The following is a 27,991-nucleotide window of genomic DNA, read 5'->3' as shown; positions in this document are numbered from 1 at the left end:
TTTTCAGCTAATTGCAATGCTAACCGAGATTTTGAAGGGTTTTTCCATGTTCCTTATATCTGACTCTTGGATCATCCGATTCTGATACACAAGTAGGTTTTTATAAAGTTCAAAAAATCGATGGTCTAAGGCTTTCCTAAATATTCAAGACTTAAAAAATGTTTTTCATAAAAAATTCATCAAAAAACCATGATTCAAGTTTCATTTCCTAGTAAAAAAAAGTGGTTAGCTAGAAAAATGGTATGTAGGTACCACCTATATATTGCCTACCATCTTTTTTATACTACCGCCAGCCTACTGGGGTTTGAAAGGTCTTTTTTAAAAAATTTCACAAGTAGGTTTTTATAATATTTAAAAATTGACGATCTATAATTTGCAAAAATGTTCAATGCTTAAAAAAACATGCTTTTTATCAGCAAAACATGATCCAAGTGCCATTTCCTACCAAATTGACCATGCCAAACACATTTGGACGGTCAAATTTGCACAAAACAACCAATAAACATCTATTCAATGGCTGTAGGCTCAAAAAGTGGTTGGCAGCTACCACCTTTCCCTGGTGGCACCCGATTAAGTGGGCACATTATTGCAGCTGATAAATCATCTACTGGGATCAGCTATTGGTCAATCCATCAAAATCTCTTTATTGCTTTTTTCAGTAGGCAATCTGGGTAGGCCACTGAGGTACTCCAATCGAATACCGCCTAAGACAGTGCTATCCTATCAATCCCATTAAATCGCGGCATCTTGCACAGCTGTGAGTTAAAAGGCACCAACCTTGGACCTGTGGTTACACTGCAACTAGACCTGTCACACTTGAAATAGGTCAAGAAATCCAAAACTGTAGTTATTAGCTATCATAGTATGTATGTTTCTGAAAACTTGAAGCACAGCATCGATCACCGAAAAAACAGGGCGGATCTTGCCACCAAATGCAAATTAACATTGATTCTTGTTACGCAGATCCTACATCATGCAAGGGGTATTTTCTCTGCTGTCAATGGTTACAAGCTACAATACATTTGTTGTTAATCTATTGTTTCATTCTTTAAGTAGCAAAGAGTCCTAGATACCATTTTGAATATTGATTACCTACTCAAAATAGGGGTGGGCATCCAGCTGGCCTGCGCCAGTTTAGCCCACCGGGCTTTAAGTGCGGCCTGTCCCAGCCCATTTAATAACAGGCCGGGCTTTGGCCCGGTTTTTAACGGGCTCAGGTTTGAAGAGCAGCCCATGACCCCAGCCCAATGGGCCAATGTGAAGTGGGCCGGGCTCGGCCCAAACCCAACTAATTAGGTAAATGATAAATAATTAACAAGTTTGCATGTACTCAACTAATTATCTTTCTAGTTTTAAAAAATTAATGCAATTAAATAGGTAAATAATAATAGTTACCAAGTTACTATGCAATTAACTATTTTTTTTAATTTTTATATTATTAGTTACCAACTAATTAATTTTGATATGATCTTAGCAAACACTTGGTTTAGAAAGAGAGAGTCTCACCTAGTAACATTTATAAGTGGGGTTAATATGAGTCAGATAAATTTTTTCCTACTTAGAAAGAGAGATAGGGGTTGTTGCATCGATTGTAAGGTTATACCAAAAGAAAGTGTAGCTACACAACATAGAGTCTTAATTTTAGATCTTAGAATTAGACAATGCCGCAAAAGAGATAGACATAGGATAGATCCTAGAATTAAGTGGTGGGCACTGAAAGGAGCTAGACAAGGAATGTTTGTAAAGCAGGTAGTTAAGGAAACTGATTGGTGTCTCGAAGAGGATTCAGAATCAATGTGGAATAAGATAACGGGTGGCATGAGAGAGGTAGTTAAGGAGGTATTGGGTGAGTCTAAAGGCGGTGCACCGCTAGGTAAGGATACATCGTGGTGGAACGAGGATGTTAAATTAGCTATTAAGGTTAAAAGAGAGTGTTATAGAAATCTAAGTAAGAGTCGTGATAATGAGAATTTGAAGAAGTATATGATAGCAAAGAAGCTTAAAAAGTAGTTCGAAACGCGATGAATAAGGTATATAAGGAGGTTTATGATAAATTGGATACCAAAGAGGGCGAAAAGGATATTTATAAGCTTGCAAAGATGAAAGATAGGAAATCGAGGGATCTAGGTATGGTAAGATGTATCAAAGATGAAACGCAAAGGGTTTTAGTCAAAGATGAAGAGATTAAGGAGAGATGAAAAAATTATTTTGATAAGCTATTTAATGAAAGTCATGCTCAGGATCTTGGAGACTTCTACATTCCTTTTCATGAGATGAATCGTGACTTTATGCGCAAGATTCAAAAGAAAGAAATTGCAGAGGCTTTGAAGAAAATGAAATCAAGAAGGGCAGTTGGCCCAGATGATATACCTATCGAGGCTTGGAAATGCTTGGGAGAGAAAGGTTTAGAATGGTTGACAAATCTTTTCAACAAGATTTGGCGGACAAATAAGATGCCTAATGAGTGGAGGAAGAGTACTTTGGTGCCTCTATATAAGAATAAGGGTGATATACAAGATTGCACAAACTATCGTGGTATAAAACTCATGAGTCATACTATGAAACTTTGGGAGAGGGTGATTGAGTCTAGGTTGAGAAAGATTGTCATGATATCGGAGAATCAATTTGGTTTTATGCCAGGAAGATCAACTATGGAAGCTATGCATCTTCTTAGACAACTTAATGAAAGAAATAGAGAGAGGAACAAAGATTTGCATATGGTTTTTATTGATTTGGAGAAGGCTTACGATAGAGTACCTAGGGACGTTCTCTAGTGGACAATGATGAAGAAAGGTGTTTATCTCAAGTACATTAGTATAATTAAAGATATGTATGAAGGAGTAGTAACCAATGTCCGCACTTGTGGAGGGGTGACAACCAATTTTCCTATAACGGTTGGGTTACATCAAGGATCTGCTTTAAGCCCTTTCCTATTTGCTATAGTGATGGATGAGCTTACGAAATCAATTCAAGAAAATGTGTCGTGGTGTATGTTGTTTGTTGATGACATTGTTTTGATTGATGAGTCTAGAGCTGGGGTTAATACTAAGTTAGAATTATGGAGACAGACATTAAAAGCAAGAGGTTTTAAGTTGAGTAAGAGTAAGACAGAATACATGGAATGTCGGTTTAGTAAGCAACGAAGTAGTGATGGGAGTGTAGTGAAGCTTGGTGAGCAAGAAATACCGATGGATGATTGTTTCAAATATTTGGGATCTATCATTCAAAAGTATGGAGAAATTGACGGAGATGTAAATCATAGGATAAAGGTTGGGTGGATGAAATGGAAAAATGCAACTGGAGCGTTGTACGATCGTAGAATGTCATTGCGGTTGAAGAGAAAGTTTTATAGGACGACTATTAGGCCCGCTTTACTATATGGTACGGAATGTTGGGCTGGCAAGAAAGATCATATTCAAAAAATGAGTGTAGCTGAGATGCGTATGCTGAGATGGATGTGGAAATACAATAAAAGATAAGATTCAGAACAAGGAGATACGTAAGAAGGTAGGCGTTGCACCCATTGAAAATAAGATGAGAGAGAATCGTTTACGGTGGTTTGGACATATTCGGCGAATGCCTAATGATGCTCCAGTTAGAAGGATGGAGAAATGGGAAAATATATTAGTTAAAAGAGGTCGGGGTAGGCCTAGGAAGACACGGATGGAGGTGATAGGAAAGGATATGAATGCTTTGAACCTCACCGAGGACATGACATTAGATAGAAATGACTGGAGGAGAAGGATTCATGTGGAAGACCCTGAATGATTTTCTTTTTTGGTTCATATCGCCGACCCCAATTGTTTTGGGATGAAGGCGTAGTAGTAGTAGTTGTTGTTGTATTATTAAATATCAATAAATAACTCAATCCCATCAGGCTGGCCCAGTAGCCTGCAGGCCAACACAGACCCGACCCACGTATATAATGGGTCAGGTTTCAGCCCAGTAGCTAACAGGCCTGGGATTAAAACCTTGACCCAAACCCAGCTCATGGCGGGCCGGGTCAGCTTGGCCCATGGCCCAATGCTCACCCCTAATTCAAAATCAACTGTTACCACCAAAGGAATAAAAGAGAAGAATCCTGCCAATTAATGGCATGCATACGCCAAAATTAGAAAATTATCCCATCTTTTTCAGATTTGGTATGTTTGGTTGCTTCTGTTTTTATATTTAGTAACACGCTGAAAATGTGAGCATTTTGTTATGTGGAAATGTTTTAAATAAATCCAAGTATTTGAAATGTAAGGCTATAATGAGAAAGCCTTAAACAAGAGAGACTGTGTGCCCCTCTTTTTCCCCTCAAAACAGGAAGCTAGTTTCCTTAGGCCTTTTCTTTTAAAAAAGAAAAAATAGTTCCTCCATTTACTTGTACTCTCTCCAAACACATCGATAATATTATAGTACTTGTACCACCGAGGTGGTATCCCATGTGGTAAGCGGGGTCCTGTGCCAAGCTGAAGGCCCATGTTCGAATCCCTCTGCCACATGGGGCTTAAGAGATATCTGGTAGGGGTCCTCCTAACCCCAGCTTGCCTTAAAAAAACATATATTATAGTACTTGTGTAAATCCCAAACATCATTAAAAAGTTATTCCACTTTTTCAAGTTCAAGGTCACAGATAAAAGGTTCAGCCGTTGGTAATTATTTTCTAACCTTAAAAGAAAAGCATAGATCATATCCATAAAACAAGCAAGAAAAAACGAAAATGTAAAACAACTAATGCATCTGCAGATTAAGTGATTGTAAAACCCCAATATCAACTCGTTAATAACACAACATAATTACAGAAAAGAAAATGGGTCCTCACAAGTGCAGTTAGAGTTCAATTAGTCTAATCATAAGGAGGAAATAAAATATGATTCATAAAGCTATACACACTTGAGCCACGTTTGCTTAACTCCCATGAGCCAAAACAAATGTAAGAGAATGGAGCATGAAAAAATGACTCATTTTCTCATTTCTTACCAGAATCACAACACAAGGGGCTTCTTGTGACTCTGATTGTGATTCAGATTCATATGATTCAACATCTCATCTGGTTCGGAATCGTATTTTGTGGCAAAGCAAACGTACCCTTGGGTTATGCGCAGAATTGTGTTCAAATCATCTCTTGAATAATCCTTCGCATTGTCACTTCTTTTGAAGAAATTCATTTTTCCAAGAGATCAAACCAAAGTTATCAAAAACGTGCCTTGAGGAGCAAAAGGTGTGCCTCGCCTTGAGGCGCGGCCCTCTGTGCCTCAAGGCACAAACCTGAGGCGTGAGGCGCAAAAAAAATTATACAAGAAGATTTCTAAGGCATAATCAACAAGATTTTTGCAGGTTAATCTTATATATTTTTCAGTTATTTCAGTTATTTAATCAGTTTCTTAGTATATTTTAACTTTTGTTGGTTAATCTCATATATTTTCCAGTTACGTAATCAGTTTTTTAGTTACTTTTATATGTTCATCTCATACTTTTTAGAATAAACTCATATATTTTAACTTTTGTAGGTTAATCTCATATATTTTTCAGTTATTTCAGTTATGTAATCAGTTTCTTAGTATATTTTAACTTTTGTTGGTTAATCTCATATATTTTTCAGTTATGTAATCAGGTTTTAGTTACTTTTATATGTTAATGTCATATTTTTTAGTACTTATTTGAGATTTTTTATTTTCTTATTGGTTGTTATTTCATAAATAAAGCATTTTTTATTTATTTGTATTTTTAGATATATTTTTATAATTTTTTTAAAGTTTTCAAAAGAAATTAGGCTTACGCTTTACGCCTCGCCTCGGTTTTTGGTGGAGCGCCTCGCTACGTCTCCAATGCTTTTCACAACACTGGATCAAACCGAGATAAGAGACAAAGATCACTTCAACCATATTCCAACTCCTAATCTCTCAAATCTATATGGGACATGTATTTCAAGTTTTTCTGATACCAAGAATTGTGGATATATAGTTAGGCCAAATAATTTTGCAGCTAGTAAGTTATAAAGATATTTAGTCAAGATAGTTGCAATGCATTTCAAGAGAAACTGCAATGGCATCAATCATCTGTAACAATGTACTTTTTACGATAGAAATAAATAAACTATTCTGCTAGAATGAAACTGTAATAGAAACAATGACAGACTGAATGTGAGCTCAAAGTCGACGCAGACCATCTTCTATAATCAATTAATTTGCTAAAAACATCCAATAGGAGAAAACATGGTGAGGACACAACTTCCTATAACAAGAACAAACAATGTAAGCCACAATAAAGATAGACAGCATGACCAGTCAAACAAAAAGTGTGAACTTTCCGAAATGGATCCTTTTAAAGAGACATGATCAACATGCACACAAGCTTCATAGAAAAGTGTACTTACAAAAGAATATAAACTGTTGGTTTAAAACAGTGCAGAGCTTGTTCTGCGCAGCTGGTACCTCGGTGTTGGAATTGGAGTGGACAGGATATTATTGAACTTCTGTCAAGCAGTAAAAATTGTCTCAGTTGCTGAACTTTATACAACTTTCATGAAACTGAAAAACTAAATCAAAGTCCCAAACAATAAACTAAACTTCACAGACCAAAAGAAATAAGACAGCTATTTGCAGACGTGTATCTTGAAACATCTCGGTGTTAGAAAATAACATATATATGTATATACTTGAATATATATATACACTCTTCGTAATACAAGAGTATGTATATGTATATGTATATGTATATGTATATATATATATATATATATATAACTATATATTTAAAGTATGTATGTATATTCTTGTAATACTGTTTTATTTATTTATTTTTGTAATTTTATTTCTTTCTCTTTTTTTTTTTGTCTTTTTGTCAAACAGTCATAATTGACTAGAGCTGTTGGGCTGTCAAAACAGTCAAACAGCCTTTTTGTCAGGTTCTGTCGAACAGTCAAAATGTTGACTGTTTGAATAGAGCTGTTGGGCTACTCCCAACGGCTCTAATTAGAGCTGTTGGGAGTAGCCCAACAGCTATTCCAATAGCTCCTCTCATGTAATCTCTCTATAAATAAAGGCATGCTGCCCATTGTAATTCAATTTAAAAGGTAGAGGGTTTTACCTCTCATATATTCAGATTCAAGTGCATTTATGCACTATTCTTATGTTTGTGCTGTGGAGCATTTTGTATGCTATTTTGGTTTACCATATTGGGTGAATGTATGTTTTGTCAAGTTGTTTGCAAACTTGATTGTGTGTAAGAATCTTTATATGGTATCAGAACTTGGTGTATGATCAACCGTGCATTGGTGAGCTGCCTCGTAAAGTGTGCCTTCTTTCTTTCGTGATTGGTGATTCTTTTTTTCTCTTTGGATTCATCATGGGTGAATTTTTTCCACACAATACAAGCAACTCCAACTTCATTCCGCCATTCAAACTTGAAGGAAACAACTATAACATTTGGGCGGGACACTTGGAGACATTCATCAAGGGTCAAGGTTTGTGGAGATTTGTAAGAGGTACCATTCTTGAACTCACTCCCAAAATTACATTAGGTGAAAATGATGTTGAGACTAGTTTTGAAGAAAGAAACAAAGCCATAGAAGAATACTACAAAAAATTAGATGGATGAGAAATGAAAAATGCCAAAATTCTTTCATAAATGCTTAGTGGAGTTGAGACAAAAATTGTCTCAAACCTTTTGTATTATAAAAAGGCAAACGAAGCATGAGAATATCTTAGAGGTATGTTTACCGAAAAAGATATGGCTCACAAGTATTATCTCCAAGAAAAAGTTAGAAACATTAAACGAAAAGATAAGAATGTAAGAGATTATTTTATAGAGTTATCTTCTATTTGGACCCAACTTGCCCAATTTGAACCCAAATGGAAAGGAAAGTGTATAGAAATGCGGAGAGTTCAAGTTGAAGAAGATAGACTTTTCGCTTTTCTCTATGGTTTGAGACCCGAATTTGAACAAACAAGGGTCTCCTTGCTATCATCTTCATCACCTCCTCCTATTCATGAGATTCTCACTAAACTTAGTAGAGAAGAGACTAGGCTAAACATGAGTAAAAATGTTAGTATGCTTGTTACTTCTAGCAATGGTCAAGAAGAGGATTGCGCACTTGACGCATCAAAACCAGGATATTATATCAAGTCATATAAACCTCTTCATTTTAATAACAATCGAGGAGAATAAAAAATCATTTGCCATAATTGTAATGAGTCCGATCATATTAGGCCTCAATGTCCTAGATACAAATATAAGCCTCAAGAAAAACGTGTTGCCGCTGCACCATCAAAACAAGATGAAGATACTTTGAATCTCAAAGACCTCACCAAATCATTATCTCAACTGACGGAAGCATTGCAACCACTGCTTAAAGAATCTACCTCAGAAGCGGTCATTGCAACCTCTTCTACTCCTGGTATGTGCTCTTGGCTTCTTGATTCAGGAGATTCTTTTCATATGACCCCACATAGATCTATATTATCTGAATGTCAACCTAATTCAAATGCATCATTTGTTTCCACTGCTGATGGTAGTGCCTTGAAAATAGAGGGTGTTGAAATTTTTAAAAATGATTTGTCAAAACATAACTTTTATATTCCAAAAATAAGACTTATACCAAAACTTCATCTTAATCTACTTTCTGTTTCTCAAATCTCGGATCATGGATGTGATGTCATTTTCTCATCAAGTAAATGTTGGTTGCCGAATCGCCAATCCAAGAAATTGATTGGGGAAGGTTCTAGGCAAGGAGATCTCTATTATATGGATTTTCTTTGTATTCCAAAGGAATCATTTTGTAACACTGCTCAAACAAAAGACATACGAACTTGGCATCATAGACTTGGGCATCCAAATATAAGGAAATTAAATTTTGTACCTATTACGAAGAATCTTTGTAAAGATAATTTTGAATGCAAAGAATGTTTACTTGGTAAAATGACAGTCTTGCCTTATGGTCAAAGAACTTTTTACTCCTCAATGCCTTTTGAATTAGTTCATTCGGATGTATGGGGTCCTGCTCCTGTAGCCTCTAAAAGAGGATTCTCCTACTATGTTGTGCTTATTGATGACTTCACTAGATATTGTTGGACTTACTTTCTTAAGTTTAAATCAGATGTATTTGCAACCTTCAAAACATTTCATAATATGATTAAAAATCAATTTGAAAGTAAACTCAAAATTCTCAGAACTGACTCTGGAGGGGAATACTTGTCAAATGAGTTTAAACATTTTTTAGAAAACAAAGGAATTTTACATCAAAGATCATGTCCTAGAACCCCACAACAAAACGGAATTTCAGAAAGAAAACACAGACATATTATGGAAACTACAATGACTCTTCTTATTGCTAAAAATGTTCCAAAAAATCTTTGGGCCGAAGTTGCATTAACCTCAGTATATCTTATAAATAGGATGCCTTCCAAAACTTTATCTAATGAAATTCCTTTTGAAAAATTATTCAAATATTAACCTGACAATCTTTGGTTGTAAATGTTATGTTTTGAATGATAAAGGAGATAAACTATCTTTTAAAGCTAGCTCATGTGCGTTCATTGGTTATTCAGAAACACAAAAAGGATTTAAATGTTATGATACCAAAAATGATAAACTTCTCATTTCAAGGAATGTTAATTTTGTTGAAAATGAAAGTGAATTTGAAGAAACATGTTGGAAGACATAAACTCTGATTATTCTTTCTTGTTTAAACTATTGTCTAATGATGAAAATATTTATGTAGAACCTCCTATTGAAAATAGAACAACAGTTGAACCAATAGTATACACTAGAAGAAATCGAAATGCATCCAATGAAGGTGTAAATCAAAGTAATCATGAAGCATCAGAAATTCCTTCAGAACAAACCACTACTCGTAGATCTGAATGAACCTTAATAATCTCAAATAAATTTGTGTCTTATGATTCATTCTCTCCTAAACATAGAGCATGTCTTATAGCTATCCATTCATATTTTGAACCCTCATGTCACAATGAAGCAAAAAATTTACCCGAATGGATAAAAGCTATGTGCATAGAATTAGAAGCTCTTAAAGATGCTAATACTTAGAAAATTCTGAATTTACCCATAGGAAAGAAGACAATAGGTTGTAGATGGGTTTTTTAAGTAAAAACCAAAAGTGATGGATACTTGGAAAGGCATAAAGTCAGGCTAGTTGCCAAAGGATATTCTCAAGAATACAGAGTAGATTATGAAAAAACTTTTGCTCCTGTTGCCAGGATGACCACTGTTCGAATGCTTGTAGCTATTTCAGCTATTAAAAATTAAAATATATTTCAAATGTATGTTAAAAATGCACACCTGAAGCTTGGTTTGATACTTTTAACAATGTTATTTCAAGGTATGGTTTTAAACCATGCTATACTGATACAACTTTGTTTATCAAGAACTCTTCTGCTGGTATTATAATTTTACTTTTATATGTTGATTACAGGTAGTGACAAAGAGGAAATCAAGAAAGTAAAACAGTTTTTTGAAAAATTCTTTTGAAATGACAGATCTTGGGTTTCTAACATACTTTCTTGGTATAGAAGTTTCATACTCTAACAGAGGATATGTCACAAACAAAGTTTGCTTCAGATATTATTGACAGGTCAGGACTTGCAGATGATAAAGTTATTGATACTCCAGAGATTGTCGGAATGAAAATGCGAGCCGAGATGGAATTTCTTTGGACAATCCAACTCCCTTCAGACAGCTAGTGGGATCTCTTATGTATTTAAGTATTACAAGACCAGACATAGCTCATGTTGCACATATAGTCAATCAATTTCAACATGCTCCAACATCAGCTCATATGAGTGCAGTCATGAGAATTATCAAATACATCAAAGGCACTATAAATAAGGGAGTCTTTCTATCTTCTTTCTCCTTAGACCTTATTGCATATTCTGATGCTGATTGGGGAGGGAATCCAAATAACAAGCGCTCAACAACTGGTTTTTGTGTATTTCTAGGTGAATCTTTGATTTCATGGAGGTGCAAGAAACAACAAAAGGTGTCATTATCATCTACAGAAGCTGAATATAGAGCAATGTCAACTACTACTATGGAAGTCGTGTGGCTCAAACAACTGACTTCAGATATGGGGATTCACCTTCAGAATCCTACAAGATTGTGCTGTGACAATAAAAGTTCGATATACATTGCTCGAAATCATACGTTTCGTGAAAGAACTAAGCATATAGAGATGGATTGTCATTTTGTTCGTGAAGAATATTTGAAGAATATTAATCTTCGATATGTGACATCAGAATATCAACTTGCTGACTTCTTCACCAAGGCACTGTGCTCACCAAGATTCAACTTTTTACTTGACAAACTTTCGGTGATTTCACCATAAGTTTGAGGAAGACTGTTAGAAAATAACATATATATATATATATGTATATACTTGAATATATATATATATACTCTTCGTAATACAAGAGTATGTATATGTATATAACTATATATTTAAAGTACGTACGTATATTCTTGTAATACTGTTTTATTTATTTATTTTTGTAATTTTATTTCTTTCTTATTTTTTTATGTTTTTTTGTCTTTTTGTCAAACCGTCATAATTGACTAGAGTTGCTGGGCTGTCAAAACAGTCAAACAGTCTTTTTGTCAGGTTCTGTCAAACAATCAAAATGTTGACGGTTTGAATAGAGCTGTTGGGCTACTCCCAACGGCTCTAATTAGAGTGTTGGGAGTAGCCCTATTCCAATAGCTCCTCTCATGTAATCTCTATAAATAAGGGCATGATGCCCATTGTAATTCAATTTAAAAGGTAGAGGGTTTTACCTCTCATATATTCAGATTCGAGTGCATTTATGCACTATTCTTATGTTTGTGCTGTGGAGCATTTTGTATGCTATTTTGGTTTACCATATTGGGTGAATGTATGTTTTGTCAAGTTGTTTGCAAACTTGATTGTGTGTAAGAATCTTTACACTCAGAAGGTGACGATAATCTAATAGGCCTTTGCATACTTCAATTATGATGACTCAGGATTCCCTAAGTGTACAAAACTGATCTATTAGATCGATGATGGCCAAAATATCCTGCAGAACCAAGCTTAATCAGTTTTTGATCTGATGGATCTGGTTATTATTAACTGCATATCACTCAGACTGATGTGGTCAGTACCATCTATTTTACTTGTTCAATTGATGTAACACTTCAATAACTGTTAAGTATACTCATTCATATTTTCTGTGCACTATACATTCTTCTTGCATATGCATAGGAAACTTTAGCTAAATGATACCCTTGGACCAAAAGCAAATTCATTACAAAGATACTTTTTTTTTCTTTGTTCAGCATCAGATCCACACTCCAGCCTCAAATTTAACTAAGTAGCAAATTTCCGCATGGTGGCAGCTTGGTATAAGCAAACTGAAGATTCTTTTTAATGCCTTATTCTCCCAAACAGGAACCTCAAAGGGTATCTTGTGGGAGATCGTCAAAGAGATAGATATGGAAGAGGGATACTGATGCAGAGCATCTTGAAGATTCGAGCTTTGAAGACGAATTGGATCCAAATCTAATTCTCAAAAATCCGATCCAAGATGCGATCCATGGCAGATCCAATCGAGCAGGACCATCTGGGTCCAATTGGATCTCCGCATACCCAGATTCATTTTTAATATCATGCTGCAATATATGAGATATTTTGTATCTTTCACAGAGATTGTAATTTTATGTTTCAATTCCATTTTGTCATGTTACAGAATCGCATTAACTTTGTTTTTATTTTTATTTTTATTTTTATTTTTTTAGGTGTCGTATTCTACGGATCCGAATAGTTCTGGTGCCCTGAAAGATTCTTTTGTGGCACTAGAGGGTGTACGAGGAATGTGGGTAATTTTTTATTTTTCGTAATTGCATTTTTCTAATGCGTTTTTGTGCAAGATCCAGTTCGCTGCACATTTGGATCTGGATCAAGATTCGTTGCAAAGAGGCCCTAGTTTGGACCATTTTAGTCTTATTTTCAAATTTCAGCCTTGACTAGTCCAAGTCAATATGGTTGTTGGTCACTTAATGCCCTTGGCTAAAAATAGCCTTTCAAAAATCATTTTTTGGAGCAAAGCTTGGGAAGGCCATATCATCTTTATGGTGGCTCTTCCCCAAGCTCCAAGGCCTTTATAAAGTGGAGGTCGACCAAGGTGGAGGGGGCTTCTCATTCTGAAAAAAAAAATTACCTTTTGTGTGGCTGAAAATTCGATGGAGAGAAATCTTGTGTGAAGAAGACTCGTTTCTTCTTGGGCATGAAGGTGATCTTGCCTAGATCGACCTTGCGAGTTGAAGCAAATGTTCTTGGTTCGAGTTGGTTGTTGATTCAAGTTGTTGTTCATGAGTCGGCATTACGATGTCGGCTGCTTCCGAACGACATCAATTGTCATCTTCATCCGGATATCATATTCCCTGGTTCACTTGTCTTTTATTTTGGTTATTTTTATCATATGTGATTTGTTCTTATTTTACATTGCTTGTGAGTTGTAGTGGATTATTTGTTGAATGTTTGAAATATTTATGTTATTAAGTGATTATACTGTTCACAAAATATCCAGTTCTATTGGTTATTACATAACTCGGTTTCCTGTCAAAACCTGAATTCCCGAATCCCGAGTTGTCAGGAACAACTCTAAAGAAACAATCGTATCGGCCTCGATACTGGTCGGTTTCTGGCGTTCTTTAGCTTCCCGAAAAGCTAAAACGATCATCTACAACTTTGTAGTTGAGGTCATTGCATGAATCGGTCTTTTGGACCCTTGAAAAATGTTGACAAAGTCTCAGTCTGACAGGATTCCAATGTCACCTGTTTGGTTCAGAACACACTTGGAGGTGTTCGGTATTTTCTTAATTATTTGGAGATTCCCTGTACGAAAATTTAATTTTTTTATTCTGTGGAAAGCTAGAACCTAGATCTAAAACTTTCGTGTTCAGAGTCCTAGCTGAATCTTCGTTTAGGTGTCTCAAAAACTTCAGTCTTTCTGCGGTTGTCGAATAGTCAAAAATTTAATTCATTTATCAATATCTCATACAATTTCCAGAATTCAAAAATTCATAGACTCATAGAAAACTCAGAAAATTCCAAATCTTAGTTCGTTGGAAAGGTCTGGATCTGACCTACATTTTCTTAGTTGGTGGTTTTCGCAAAATCCACCGTCTGAGGGGTCAAAAACCCCTCCGAACAGCCTGACCGCGGAATCCGAAAGTCTATCATAGACTCTTCTATCTGTCCCAGTCCTGATTCCATGGAACGGACACTCCTGATCCAAATCCAGTGATTTTGGATTTGTTGGAAAGGCGTGCGAGTCACGCACAACTTTCCTTTGGACCGCCTCGGTAGAAACAGAGTGCACAGGTCCCGAAAATTCCTATTTCCCCGAGTCCTATTCGGACTCATCTTTCTGAAAGCTTCCGCGCGTGTTAAGATCCCTTTGGATCTTGGATCATGGATCAGTGTTCACTGAGTCTGCATCATTTTGGTATCAAAGCCAGGTTGCTGGATTTCTTAATCTGACACAATTCTCGGTGTTATGGGAGGTCAATTTTTTTTAGGTACCATTCACTATGACGGGCCGAATGGGCGGTCGAGGTCAACATAACTTTAATAAAGAAAACGATGAACGTGATCATCGATATGAGGTGTGAGATTTACAAAGACAACTCGTTGAGGCTAATCGTTGAGTTGAATAATTAACTCGCCAGATGACTGAAAATGCTAGAGTTCAAGATCGCCGAACGGAGCGAAGTTCACGCAGTCTTCGAGGAACTCGTGAAACTCAATCATATGATTTTGATGATGACTTTGAGTCACACCGACGAAGTTCAGAGAGAAGAGATAACCTACAGCTGAGGAGATCCCATTGAGATTTCGGCTTACGATTTGATATCCTAGAATTCAAAGGGGCTGGAACTTCCGAAGAATTCTTAGATTGGATTAGCGAAGTTCGCGAAATCCTTGAATTTAAGAAAGCCCCGGAGGATCGTCGTGTGGGATTGATATCCCTCAAATTGAAGGGTCGAGCTGCAGCCTGGTGGCGTCAGCTCAAGCAAACGTGGAGGCACCAAGGTCGTGCCCCGATCGAGCGTTGGAAGCACATGGAGCAGAAGCTGCGTGCTCAGTTCCTGCTTCTGAACTATCACAGAGAACTATATCATAAGTATCAAAGTCTAAAGCAAGGAACCCGGTCGGTGGATCAATACACCGAAGATTTTCATGATCTCATTGCTCGGAATGATATCGTAAAAGTGAAGAAAAGTTAGTATCGAAATATATTGGAGGTATGAACTTCCAATTACAGGATATGCTTAACTTCGTTGAGTGTTGGACTATGTTTGAGGCTCATAAGAAAGTGTGTCAATGAGAAAAGTCTACTCAGCGAAAGACCTTGGCGAAATCTAGTTAGACTACTAGACCCCCAATGCGGGCCCAGTAGTCCCAAGTGGAAAGGTCGACCCACCCTACCATCACCCTAATGCATCAAACCCACCTAGGGTTACAAACCAGAATGGCCCGATAGGAAATCAGGCGAGAACCTCTAGCTCAAGTATCCCCATCAAGTGCTATACTTGTGGAAAACCCGGTCACAAGTTCACTGAATGTCGTGGCCAAGCCTTATTCGATGAAGGAATTCATGAGGAAGAGGAAGCTCAATTCAATCCTGAGTTTGACCCCGTTTATGATTCGGAGATTGAATCCTTTGAAGAAGAACCAGAAGAGGAATTTGTGGATGAGGAAGTGTTGCTGCCTGATAGAGGCGAAGCACTCATCACTAGGCAGATTTGTTTAGCTTCGCGACAAGAAACGAATGACCGTTGGCTTCGAACTCACATATACGAGTCTGCTTGTACCATCAATGGGAAAGTATGTCGATTTATCATTGACTCCGGTTGCTGTGAAAATGTGATATTGATCGAAGCCATGACCAAGTTAAACTTAAGTTGTAAAACTCATCCCCGTCCATATCAGATGTTGTGGCTCCAGAAGAGCATCGACGTTCGTGTCGACCAGCAGTGTTTGGTCAATTTCTCGATAGGCAACACCTACTTTGATCAAGTTTGGTGTGATGTGCATCCTATAGATGCGAGTCACTTGATTTTAGGAAGACCTTGGCAATATGATCGAAATGTCATACATCAATGGTAAGACCAATGTTTATTCCTTCACTTTTGAGGGCAAAAAGATCAAGTTGTTTCCTTCAAAAGATTTGCCTCCATTATCTTCTGCCTCATCATCCGTTGGCCAATTCACTATTCTGGTTGTAGTTCCTCCATCTCCGTCTGTTATCCCCATTTCCCCTCATGACACCCTTAAGATTGTTGCATCTCAAATTAAGGCACCCAGTGTGTTCATTGCGAGGCATGAACTACAGGATTTGTGGAAATCCCAATCTGTCAAGAAGGATTCCCTAGTGGACCCTTCTCATGAATTTGATAGTGAGCCTATCATTGAAGTTAATGAAGAAATCATGAAGGAACCCTCACCTGAATTTGAGGTTCCTATGAGTGCGTTCATTTCTGATCCAGTCTTTGAAGAGATGAATGCAAAACCCACCTTCATTAGAGAGATCGATGAGTTGTCCGATCTTTCTTCACTTTCTGATATAGAAGATCATGAAGAGTTGTCTCACATCATTTCTGACAACCCTTTATTCATGGAGAATCCTAAAGGTTGTCCAAGCTAGTTCGAGGACAACTTTATCTTTGGTAATCCGCTCTATGGCGATGTTGATGAAGACATCAAAGATGAAGAAGCGTTTGCGTCTGAGGATGTCATCAATAACTTCACACGTATCATTAATAATCTTATTTTCGAGGCTAATGTCAAAATTGAAAGGCTCAATTCTAGTATTCGAGAGTCTGTGGAAATTCATGTCAATGAATCCTTAGAATTTGAAAATTCTTTCAGTGAACCATTAGAAAGTTTTGAACCTCATGTGAACCCTAAATGCAATATGGGTAAAGCTGAAATGACAATCATGCATACCCCAAATTTATTTTGGAAATATCAGGATTTAGCTGATAATGTTGATTTTGTATCCATCATAAATCCTTCTACTAAGTTTGAATTATTGCTACATTGTCTTGCTTGTGACTTGCCTTATAATTGTCAAAATTTTAGTGCAAATTTTGAAATATTGAAAAGTATTATAAGCAAATTTTATTTGTAGTTGACCCAAAATTTGTTACTATTTGCAAAGCGTTGACGCAAGATAAGATTGTTAAATATAATGTTTTACATGCTTTTGAGCTTCAATTTCATTGTTTTACCTCTAATTTTTCATAATTTCATTTTTTTCAGCATATTGAATTGCATTGCATCAAATATTACTGTCATTCCTCTAAAGAATTGTTTGCCTTGTTTAATTATATTCTTATTGCCTTGAACAATTTTTGCGGTGATTATATTTTGAATTGTTGCAGAGATTATCGAATTGTACTCGAGCAGATACAGGCTCAGAGAACGAAGCCTTTCGACCCAGGGGGAATGATGCAGAGCATCCTGAAGATCCGAGCTTTGAAGACGAATTGGATCCAAATCCAATTCCCAAAAATCCGATCCAGGATGCGATCCATGACAGATCCAATCGAGCAGGACCATCTGGGTCCAATTGGATCTCTGCGTACCCAAATCCATTTTTAATATCGTGCTGCAATATATGAGATATTTTGTATCTTTCTCAGATATTGTAATTTTATGTTTCGAATCAATTTTGTCATGTTACAGAATCGCAGTAACTTTGTTTTTATTTTTATTTTTATTTTTTTAGGTACCGAATTCTACGGATCTGAATAGTTCCGGTGCCCTGTAGGATTCTTTTGTGGCACTAGAGGGTGTATGGGGAACGCAGGTAGTTTTTTATTTTTCGTAATTGCATTTTTCTAATGCATTTTTGTGCAGGATCTAGTTCGTTGCACATTTGGATCTGGATCAAGATCCGTTGCCAAGAGGCCCTAATTGGCGCCACTTGAAATAGACCATTTTAGTCCTATTTAAAAATTTCAGCCTTGACTAGTCCAAGTCAATATGGTTGTTGGTCACTTAATGCCCTTGGCCAAAAATAACCTTTCAAAAATCGTTTTTCGAAGCAAAGCTTGGGAAGGCCATACCATCTTTATGGTGGCTCTTCCCCATTCTCCAAGGCCCTTATGAAGTGGAGGTCGACCAAGGTGGAGGGGGCTTCTCATTCTGAAAAAAAAAATTACCTTTGTGTGGCTGAAAATTCGGTGGAGAGAAATCTTGTGTGAAGAAGACTTGTTTCTTCTTGGGCGTGAAGGTGATCTTGTCTAGATTGACCTTACGAGTTAAAGCAAATGTTCTTGGTTCAAGTTGGTTGCTGATTCAAGTTGTTGTTCATGAGTCGTCATTCCGATGTCGACTACTTCCCAGCGACATCCATTGTCATCTTCATCCGGATATCATATTCCCTGGTTCACTTGTCTTTCATTTTGGTTATTTTTATCATATGTGATTTGTTTTTCTCACTTCACATTGCTTGTGAATTGTAGTGGATTATTTGTTGAATGTTTGGAATGAATGTTTGAAATATTTATGTTATTAAGTGATTATATTGTTCATAAAATATCCAGCTCTATTGGTTATTATATAACTCGGTTCCTGTCAAAACCTGAATTCCTGAATCCCGAGTTGTCAGGAACAACTCTAAAGAAACAATCGTATCGGCCTCGATACTAGTCGGTTTCTGGCGTTCTTTAGCTTCCCGGAAAGCTAAGACGATCATCTACAACTTTGTAGTTGAGGCCATTGCATGAATCGGTCTTTTGAACCCTTGAAAAGTGCTGACAAAGTCTCAGTCTGACAGGATTCCACTGTCACCTGTTTGGTTCAGAACACACTTGGAGGTGTTCGGTATTTTCTTAATTATTTGGAGATTCCCTGTACGAAAATTTAATTTTTTTTATTCTGTGGAAAGCTAGAACCTAGATCTAAAACTTTCGTGTTCAGAGTCCTAGCTGAATCTTCGTTTACGTGTCTTAAAAACTTCAGTCTTTCTACGGTTGTCGAATAGTTGAAAATTTAATTCATTTATCAATATCTCATACCATTTCCAGAATTCAAAAATTCGTAGACTCATAGAAAACTCAGAAAATTCCAAATCTTAGTTCGTTGGAAAGGTCTGGATCTGGCCTACATTTTCTTAGTTGGTGGTTTTCGCAAAATCCACCATCTGAGGGGTCAAAAACCCCTCCGAACAGCCTGACCGTGGAGTCTGAAAGTCTGTCATAGACTCGTATGTCTGTCTCAGTCCCGAGTCCGTTGAACAGACACCCCTGATCCAAATCCCGTGATTTTGGATTCGTTGGAAAGTCGAGCAAGTCACGCACAACTTTCCTTTGGACCGCCTCTGTCGAAACAGAGCACACAGGTCTCCAAAAATCCTATTTCCCCAAGTCCTGTTCGGACTCATTTTTCTGAAAGCTTCCGCACGTGTTAAGATCCGTTTGGATCTTGGATCGTGGATCGATGTTCACCGAGTACGCATCAGATACTCTTCTTTTTTTCATTAGGGCCCCCATTTGTTTCAGCTCATTTCAATGTTTGAGGCCCTTTCTCAAATTTGTCGAAACTTTTCCATTGATATATTTCATTTTTTAGTTCATAACTTCCTTTGGAACTAGCATTTGTATGCCACATTCCAACACAGGGTTACCGGAAGCACCTATAGGACTGGGGAAAGCGTGAAACCCGATGCTTCAGAAATGTGCAGGGAAGCACCCATTTTAATTGGAAAGAGCACTTCCAATTAATGAGGAACTGCACTTCCTATCATTTCCCCGTTAACGGGAAACACACTTAACAATAAAGGGAAGCTCGCTTCCCAAAATCGAGAAGCGGGTTACCTTCTTTTAAGTATTTGGACAGTTTTACTCATGGTTGACCGTATCGTGCTGTATTGTATGATACAACACGATACATATCGTTACTTTTTATATAACAATACGATACATACTTGTATCTCAATACGAGTATGTATCGACCTGTATCATATGATAAATTGACGCACTAAAAAAGACTCGAAACTCAGTCTTTTCATTTTTGGTTTAAAACCCCTCTTAAGAGCAGACTTCTACACATGAGTAGAGGTTGTTGGAAGGGAACCCATGCACCCTAGGTTCTGTGACATCAATTTGGGGGTCGATTCGTGCGCAAGGGAGATGGTTGTTGCAATTTTCTCAAGTACGAGCACATTTCCACCCATTTTTTCACCCAAGGACTAAGGTAAAAAAATTCAATTCTTTGCTTGTTATTGAGTGTTTTGGGGAAAGATGGCATGTGAATATCCGGCATGACAATGGTGCACTCAAATAACAAATGAAAACCGATTGAGAATCAAATGCAACTATTACAAAAATAGATATTCGGGTGGTATCTCTCAGTTGAAGCATCATTTAGCTGGGACACATCATAATGTGCAATCATGCCCGTCAAGCAAATTGTTGGATGTCGTAAAATAGCAATGCCAGTAATTACTTGATGATTTAAGAGAAAAAAAACAAGCAAGAGAGATGAATGATACAAAAATGGGGCATGGAGAGCCCTGAGAAGATGTGTATTTCGAAGATGAGCTCTCACTACTTATCAGGGTTACCAGAACTGTCATACCATATGGGGGGAAGCACGCTTCCCCAAAACGGATTTCAGAAGTGCAAAAAGTTGCGCTTCAAAAATGTGCGGGGAAGCGCAAAAAAAATGGGAAGTGCACTTCCCTTTATTTTTTTATTTTTTTTTGTATGTTTTTTTTTATTTTTCTTACTTTTTCTCTTTTTTTGCTTTCCCCTCGCTTCTTATGTCGCTTTTGAGACGATTCCTGATTCGCTTTTAAGTTGCCCTGTGCTTCCCGCTTCCTAAAATTTTGGAAGTGCCCCGCTTTCGCTTCCCGCTTCTCCGACTGACAACTCTGCTTCTGATCTTACAACCCATAGCATATGATCAAAAGTAGGAAGTTCTGCAGCAAAAGGGAAAGGTCCGGCTCGTGCTAGTATTAGTTTCACGACTGCTTCCGCGAGCACAAAAAGAAGAGGAACAGGAGAAAGAAGAGGAGCAAGAGGGAGTTCTTCAAGAGGAAGACTAAGAGGTAGAGCTAGAGGCTCTATTAGGAGCTACTGCTATGACTCCTCAACATTTAGTCGAGCAAGCGAATGTCACGGTTGGAAGATGGTTTTATGTTGCCTGCATACTGCATTCCTTTCAATGCAGCAAATTCCTTTCATTTTCAGGCCATGACAGATGTCATAACCAGTAGCGGGCCTGGATACAAGATGCCTTCATATTGTTTTTTAAGAACAAAGATTTTAGATGTTAATGTGAAAGAAGTGAAGGCATATTGTGATGAGATGAGGCAGTCATGAAGAGAGACTGGATGTAGTATCATGGCAGATGGGTGGACAGATAGAAAGTCAAGGACCTTGGTGGACAGATAGAAAGTCAAGGACCTTGATAATTTTTCTTGTCTATTGTCCCAAAGGAACCATGTTTTTAAAATCAATTGATATGTCTGATACACCCAAAACATCAGATGTATTGCTTAGAGTTTTTTATCAGGTTGGTGTAGAGGTTGAACCTCAAAATATTGTGCAATTCATTACTGATAGTGCAGCAAATTATAAGGCAGCAGGTAAAGAATTGGCAAAAAAAATTAGGTCATTCTTTTAGACCCCATATGTTGCCTATTGCATAGACCTCATGCTTGAGGACATTGGCAACATGTATAAAGTACATAAGACAATTCAAATACTGCTAAGAAATTACTAAATTTATTTATAACCATGCATGGATTTTGAGTCTAATAAGAAAGTACACTAGTGGGGTTGAGTTGATTCGTACTACGGTCACTAGATTTGCTACGAATTTTTTGACTATGCAAAGTTTAGTAAATAATAAAGTTGCACTAAAAAATTTGTTTTCATTAGATGAGTGGAATGCATATCCCCATGCAAACAAAAAAAACCCAGAGAAATTATAGATATTGTATTCAGAAGTAAATTCTAGGATTCACGTGAAATTATTGAGAATAATTATACATTTGGTGAAGGTGCTTATTGACAGTGAAAATAGATCAGCTATGGGTTATCTCTATGAGGTCATGGATAAGGCAAAAGAAGTCATTACACGTAATTTGAAAGGGAAGAAAAAATTTTGCATACCCATATAGAACATCATTGATCATAGGTGGACTGGGCAACTTCATCAACCTCTTCATGCTATAAGATACTAATTAATCATGCATTTAGATACTCCTCTAATTTTAAAATGGACAGAAAAGTCAACAAGAGGCTTTTGGATTGCATCAAAAGGTTGAACCTTGATTATAGCATTCAAGATTAAATTCATAAAGAAATAAAAATTTGTGATAATGCATTGTATGATATGGGGAGACCTGCAGCAGTGCGAAACAGTGCCACAATGTGTTCATGTAATTTATTTTGTCTATTTTAATTTTAATTTGAAATTGTTATTTAGTTATGATGTTTTGTATAATTGTATAATTGTTATTGTCTTCTAATTGATTTTTCATTTTCCTATTTTTTTCAGACTTGTGGTGGGTCAGGTTTTGAAGTGATATTCTAAATCTGAAAGCTTTTGTCATTCGCATTTTAAGTCAAACATGTAGTGCAAGTTGATGTGAGAGAAACTAGAGTGTCTTCAAGCAAATCCATACCAAAAGAAGAAACAGATTGGAGCACAAAAGGCTCAATGACCTCATCTACGTTCGGTACAACTTACGACTGAGACAGAGGTATATAGAATTGTAAAGTTTATTTGTCATTTTTATTCAAAATTCAACTAATTTTAATTTTTTCATGTTATCTTTTTAGGCAAATCGAAAAGTTATCAGCAAAGAGGCACAAAGAGTAATTTGATCCCATCAGTTCAGAACATTTTGATGAACTTGATGTATGGGTTGAAGAAAAAACAGAGGCTCTTTTAAATGAAGAAGACATTGAATGGAGTAACGTGGAAGGAGCACAAGAGGTAGATGATGAAGACCACACGTATATTGGGAATGATGTGGATGTCGAAGAAGGAGAAGAAGAAAAAGACAATGAAGATGATTATGATTATCGATGTATCATGTATTCAGATTTTATTAAAAAGCTTGTTCATGTGAGATATTTTTGTTTATGTAATATGAAAGTATGACTCTTGTGGTATGTAATAGAGACATAAATGCATCATAATGTGATTTTATGTATGTAGTCTGTGCAATTCATCATTATTTTATGTCATGATTTTTTTTTTATAATTTTTACCATTTTTTTTTTATTTTTCTTGAATTTTCTTGATTTTTTTGAATTTTTTATTAGAAAATTATGATACATTTATGATACGATACGGTGTTACCATTGGGTCGATCGATACAAGTAACGATACGGTACTAACAACCTTGGTTTTACTACCATATTAAACTTTTTTACCAAACAAAAAAAAAGAAACGATGTTTCTTAAGAGGGCAAAATGGTCATTTTCAAAAAAAAAATTGTGAAAAAACCACAAATCGCATAGGGTTTGTGTTTCATCCGCAAATCACTCTCTCTTTGATCTTCGATCTCCATCAACTTTTGGGCCTTTGGCAATGGCGATGGGTGTCCTCGGGTACATACTCTCTCTCTTGCTCTCTCTCTCTCTCTCTCTCTCTCTCTCTCTCTCTCTCATAACATTTTTTTCTTGATAGCATTTTCAGTATGAATTCCAAACATGTGCTAGTCGATTGGTGCGTGTGGATGCATATTACTTTGTCTTCTTTTATCTCAGTTTTATATTGTGCTTATTTAGGTTACACCATGGGTATCCCCGACAACATTTACTGACTCGCCAAGCATAGTGTTTTCTCTATGCAAACCCCTATCAGTGATCCCTGAAATCAAATCATTCACAAAATTAAAATAGCAGTGCTAGGAATTATCTTCTATCAAAATTTCAAGCTATGCCACAAAGATTTTGTTTAAATAGTTACAACAGGAATATGAATTATGAAATTTTCTGGATGTATTATTTAATAAATGCTTGCAACAAAATGCATTTGTTAAATGGTTGCAATAGGAAAATATAAATTATGAATTTTTCTTGATGTATTATTTATTAAATACTTGCAACATGATGCATTTCTTAAATGATTGCACTTGTATATATGATTCAGTTTTGAGATTAATAGATCAACTTTAATGTTATCTACTCATGTTTTATTTTGATAACATAAATCTTATATTTTGGTAAATTAGGAAAAATATAATTACATTTCCGCTTCTCTTTTGATTCCTATTTGCTTCCCACACAAATCCTAGGTCGCTTTTCTCTTTGTTTCCCCTTTGAATTCTGGTTTGTTTCCGATTCGATTCTTAGGTCACTTCGGTCCGTTTCTCTTCTTGCTTCCGAGAGGATTCCCCGTTCACTTCTAAGTCGTTCCACGCTTGCCACTTCTTAAAATTTTAGAAGTGTTTCGCTTCCCGCTTTTGCTTCCTGAATCGCTTTTCACTCTTGCTTCCTCGACTGGCAACTATGTTCTAACCATGGTTGCCAGTTGAGGAAGCGGGAGCGGGAAGCGATATGGGAAGCGCGAGCGGGAAGCGAGGCACTTTCAAAATTTTAGGAAGCAGGGAAGCGTGGGACCACTTAGGACCGATTCGGGAAGTGTCTCGGAAGCGACCTAGGAAGCGTCTTGGAAGCGAGGGGGAAGCGAAAAAAATAAAAATAAAAAATAAAAAATACAAAAAAAATGAAAAACAGGGGAAACGAGGGGGAAGCGTGATGGGAAGCACGCTTCCCATTAAAGGGAAGCGCGTCCCCCATTAAAGGGAAGCGCGCTTCCCCCCACGCTTCGGAAGCGCAACGTTTCGCGCTTCCGAAGCGCGCTTCCCCTTTTAGCTAGGCGCTTCCGGTAACCCTGGTTCTAACTCAAGGGGAGGAATATCTTTCATCTCAATTTTGGCCCTTTTTTTGCTTCACAAGCATTTGGTCATCAAGAGTCATGTCCCCATGCACTTGAGCAAAATGATATGGACCAAAAGATAGACACATCATAAAAACTGCATGCACGCTCTCTCTATCTATGTCTATCCATGATTTTTTCTAAGCAAAAGCAAACCTTAGAACCATCTATATCATAAACAGTATGCCTTTGTCACAGTTAGATAACATCTATCCTATGGATGAACTTTTAAGTATACCACCTGACTATCAAGATTGAAAACTTTGTGAGCACACTTCTCATAAGTTGTTACCTAGAACAAAGTGCATAAGTTATTTCAAAGGCAGAAGGATGTATTTTCCAGTTATGCTGATAACCAAAAAAGGTTTATGATTAGTTTACATGCTTATTTATCTCCTGTCATGTTTACTTTTCTGAATGTGTACGCTTAGTTTTACCCAACTCGTCATTTGAGACCACTATCAAATCTCCTTTTTGCTCAACTTTCCCTCTCCCTCAATCTGCAATTATTGTGAATAAAAGGCCTTCATTCACAAAATTTTTTGTTAATCCCCAATCCATTGCCTGTCTTTTCATCGAAGAAAGGCCTCCTATTGTCCTGAAGCAAGCTCCTTGAGCTTGGTTTGAGTGCTTTAGCACAACTGCTTTCAAAGTTGGTTCCTCTTTGTTCTATACAAATACTGCTCTTTTTTTTAGAGAGAGAGAGAGAAAGAGAGAAATACTGTGCTATTTTATGCACTTTTTTCCCGCCAAACTACAATAACAATAATAATAATAAATAATAATAATAATATCATCATCATCATCATCATCATTATTATTATTATTATTATTATTATTATTATTATTATTATTATTATTATTATTACTGAAAACCACCACCATGGAGTTCATACGAAGCACAACAGTGTGCAATACCTTCAATATTGTTGAGCTTGCTTGGTTGAGATACTTTCTTACTGATACGGGAATTTGCATATGTTCCCCATTCTCTTGTGTTGAGTACTATTGACACTGTCCACAAAATACATTTCATGAATGGCCAAGCAAATTGCAACTGATCGTCTAATTTTGTTCATAAGCAGAATTTAGCAGGCCTAGCTACATTGGAAATGCCACTTCATATCTATAATTTATTTTCTTCTTTTAAAAAAATGCAACCAAACATGGCCATTAAGTTTTCAGACTACTTGATCAGCCTCTATGGATTGGTTGAGCAACTAGGCATTCATAGAATACTATGAAGTATACATTTAAAGAAGAAAATCAGCTGAAATATAAATAGATAAAGAATCATAGGACCCTTACTTTCTCTTTCTTAAGCCTGGTATTAACTTCTTTCAATTGTGAAACCTCTCCCTCCAGTTGACCAGTGTAAGCCTGGAAAACAATTCAAAGACAACGACATAAAAGCTATACCAAAACAAACACGAAAACCAGAACAAAAATAAAACAGAAGATATCCAATAGACCTGCTTCCTCGCACGAGAGCGTGCTGCAGATTCTCTGTTCTTGATCATCCGCTTCTGTCTCCGGTCAATTGACCTATCCCTGATTTCATCCGAGCCAATCCTCTTTCTGCTAAGACCCTCCATGGGCGTTGCCATGAGTGGGGAAGATGCTGCTAATGGGTTCTCCACATACCCAACATCCAAAACTGGGCTACCCCCACCAACCCCAAAACCAGGCACATACATTCCCGTCAAATTCTGTTGCGGTTGAGTCGGAGCCAAAGAAGAAGAACAGGAAGCCGCGACAGCGGCAACATTGCCAATCTGGTATTCCATCCAATCCTGCAGGGGCACCGGCATCAGCGACATTGACGGAGGAGCGAGAGAAGGCTCCGGATTTTGGCTCAAAGCACCGGCGCGGAACAAGAAATCTTCAAGTGTCATCTCTCCGAGCGTTGGCTGCCGCTGAACCCTCTCCCCCTCCTGCGAGATCCTCCCCAGAGCCTGCTGAATCTCCCTCCAGACGTCATCGACTGTCTTCTGCCCTGAATATTGGTCGAACACCAAGCTGGGTTGCCTCTGAATGCCGGAAACCGCGGAAGAAGAGACGAGCTGCGTGGGATCCGCGGCGCCGGCGCCCAGGTTCTCCTCCGCAGACGTGATCGTCCTCAAGAACTCCTCCAAATTCATGCTCGCCAATGGCTTCCCGACATCTCCCAGATGGCTCCGGACCTCATCGAGCGTGAGATTGTATAGAGAACCTTGCGTCACCAGGGGCTGCTCCAGATGAGGCGCTTGAGCTCCGTTCGTCGACACCATTGTCGTCACTCCCATCCAACGACAACGACCAACTTTAAACCCCACTAAGAAACCATCACCCAAAACCCTAATTCTCCCACAGACCAGGACGAATCGAACAAGAACCCTAACCCTAACAATTCACGAACACCTCACATACTCCGGCAGAACGATCCTCCCACCTCTAACCAGCAAAAAAAGAAAACAAAAAAAAAAACCCAGAAAAGCCCTAACCCTAAACCCCCACGATTCCACAAGCAAATCTGTCGAACCTCCCAAAGAAAATGGAATCAAAGGAAACAGCCGCGCGAAAACCGTAGAGAAAAGGAAAAGAGGGAGAGAACGAAGCTGCCTCAAGAAACACGGCCGATCCCTCTTGGATTTATACTAGAGAAGAGGAGGTAGACGTCTCTATACGATAAATGGGGTTTGAATTTCGCCATTTTCTCTTCTCTCTTCGTCTGAGAGAGAGAGAGAGACAGAGAGAGAGAAGATCCGGAGGGAGGCAGTGGGAGCCCAGATTTTGTTGACCGTTTTATTTTCGTTTCCCTTTATTTCCTCAAAATCATTCCATCAAACGATTGATGTGCATGAGAGAGTGGCTGATTCTCGGTGGAGTAGGGTTTTGATTTTGAAATGGAGAAAACAGAACACAAAAAAACAAAGGATGGTTCCAGTACAACTCAAGTTGAGGATTACATTGGAGAGTGATTGTGGGGTCAATACTGGACCCAGTTTGGGCTTGGCTGGGTTGCATTTTTTCGAAAGCACGGTTGACTGATTTGCATATTTTTTATGGTGAGTGAGGTTGCT

General features: G+C 37.5%; 1 protein-coding gene across 3 annotated transcripts; it reads right to left on the bottom strand.

The window, feature by feature from the left end:
- Nucleotides 1–350: 350 nt before the first annotated feature.
- Nucleotides 351–27,991, bottom strand: LOC149841378 (ABSCISIC ACID-INSENSITIVE 5-like protein 2). Of its 3 annotated transcripts, none has more exons than XM_090003797.1 (4): nucleotides 26,402–27,991; nucleotides 26,238–26,309; nucleotides 6,362–6,460; nucleotides 351–815 (listed from the first exon to the last, which is right to left on the bottom strand). In XM_090003797.1, the coding sequence occupies exons 1-3, from the start codon at nucleotides 27,212–27,214 to the stop codon at nucleotides 6,383–6,385; spliced, it is 963 nt and encodes a 320-aa protein (XP_089859923.1). In that variant the 5' UTR covers nucleotides 27,215–27,991; the 3' UTR covers nucleotides 351–815; nucleotides 6,362–6,382. The 3 variants fall into 3 exon arrangements, with proteins under 3 accessions (XP_089859923.1, XP_089859924.1, XP_089859922.1); XM_090003798.1 differs by having other exon boundaries at nucleotides 351–807; XM_090003796.1 differs by lacking the exon at nucleotides 351–815 and having other exon boundaries at nucleotides 5,580–6,460.

The sequence above is a fragment of the Nuphar pumila genome, chromosome 4, assembly GCF_984573655.1.
Source record: "Nuphar pumila chromosome 4, dmNupPumi1.hap1.1, whole genome shotgun sequence".
Lineage (NCBI taxonomy): Eukaryota > Viridiplantae > Streptophyta > Magnoliopsida > Nymphaeales > Nymphaeaceae > Nuphar > Nuphar pumila.
Note: the sequence above shows the minus strand (reverse complement) of the source record. Positions and strands in the feature narration are given on the sequence as shown.

Coding starts and splice junctions, on each gene's coding strand:
- LOC149841378 (XM_090003797.1), bottom strand. CDS start 27,214: ATGGGAGTGACGACAATGGTGTCGACGAACGGAGCTCAAGCGCCTCAT. Junction 26,310..26,401: donor GCTCTCGTGCGAGGAAGCAG/GTCTATTGGATA, acceptor ATTGTTTTCCAG/GCTTACACTGGTCAACTGGA. Junction 6,461..26,237: donor CCAGGCTTAAGAAAGAGAAA/GTAAGGGTCCTA, acceptor ACTGCTTGACAG/AAGTTCAATAATATCCTGTC.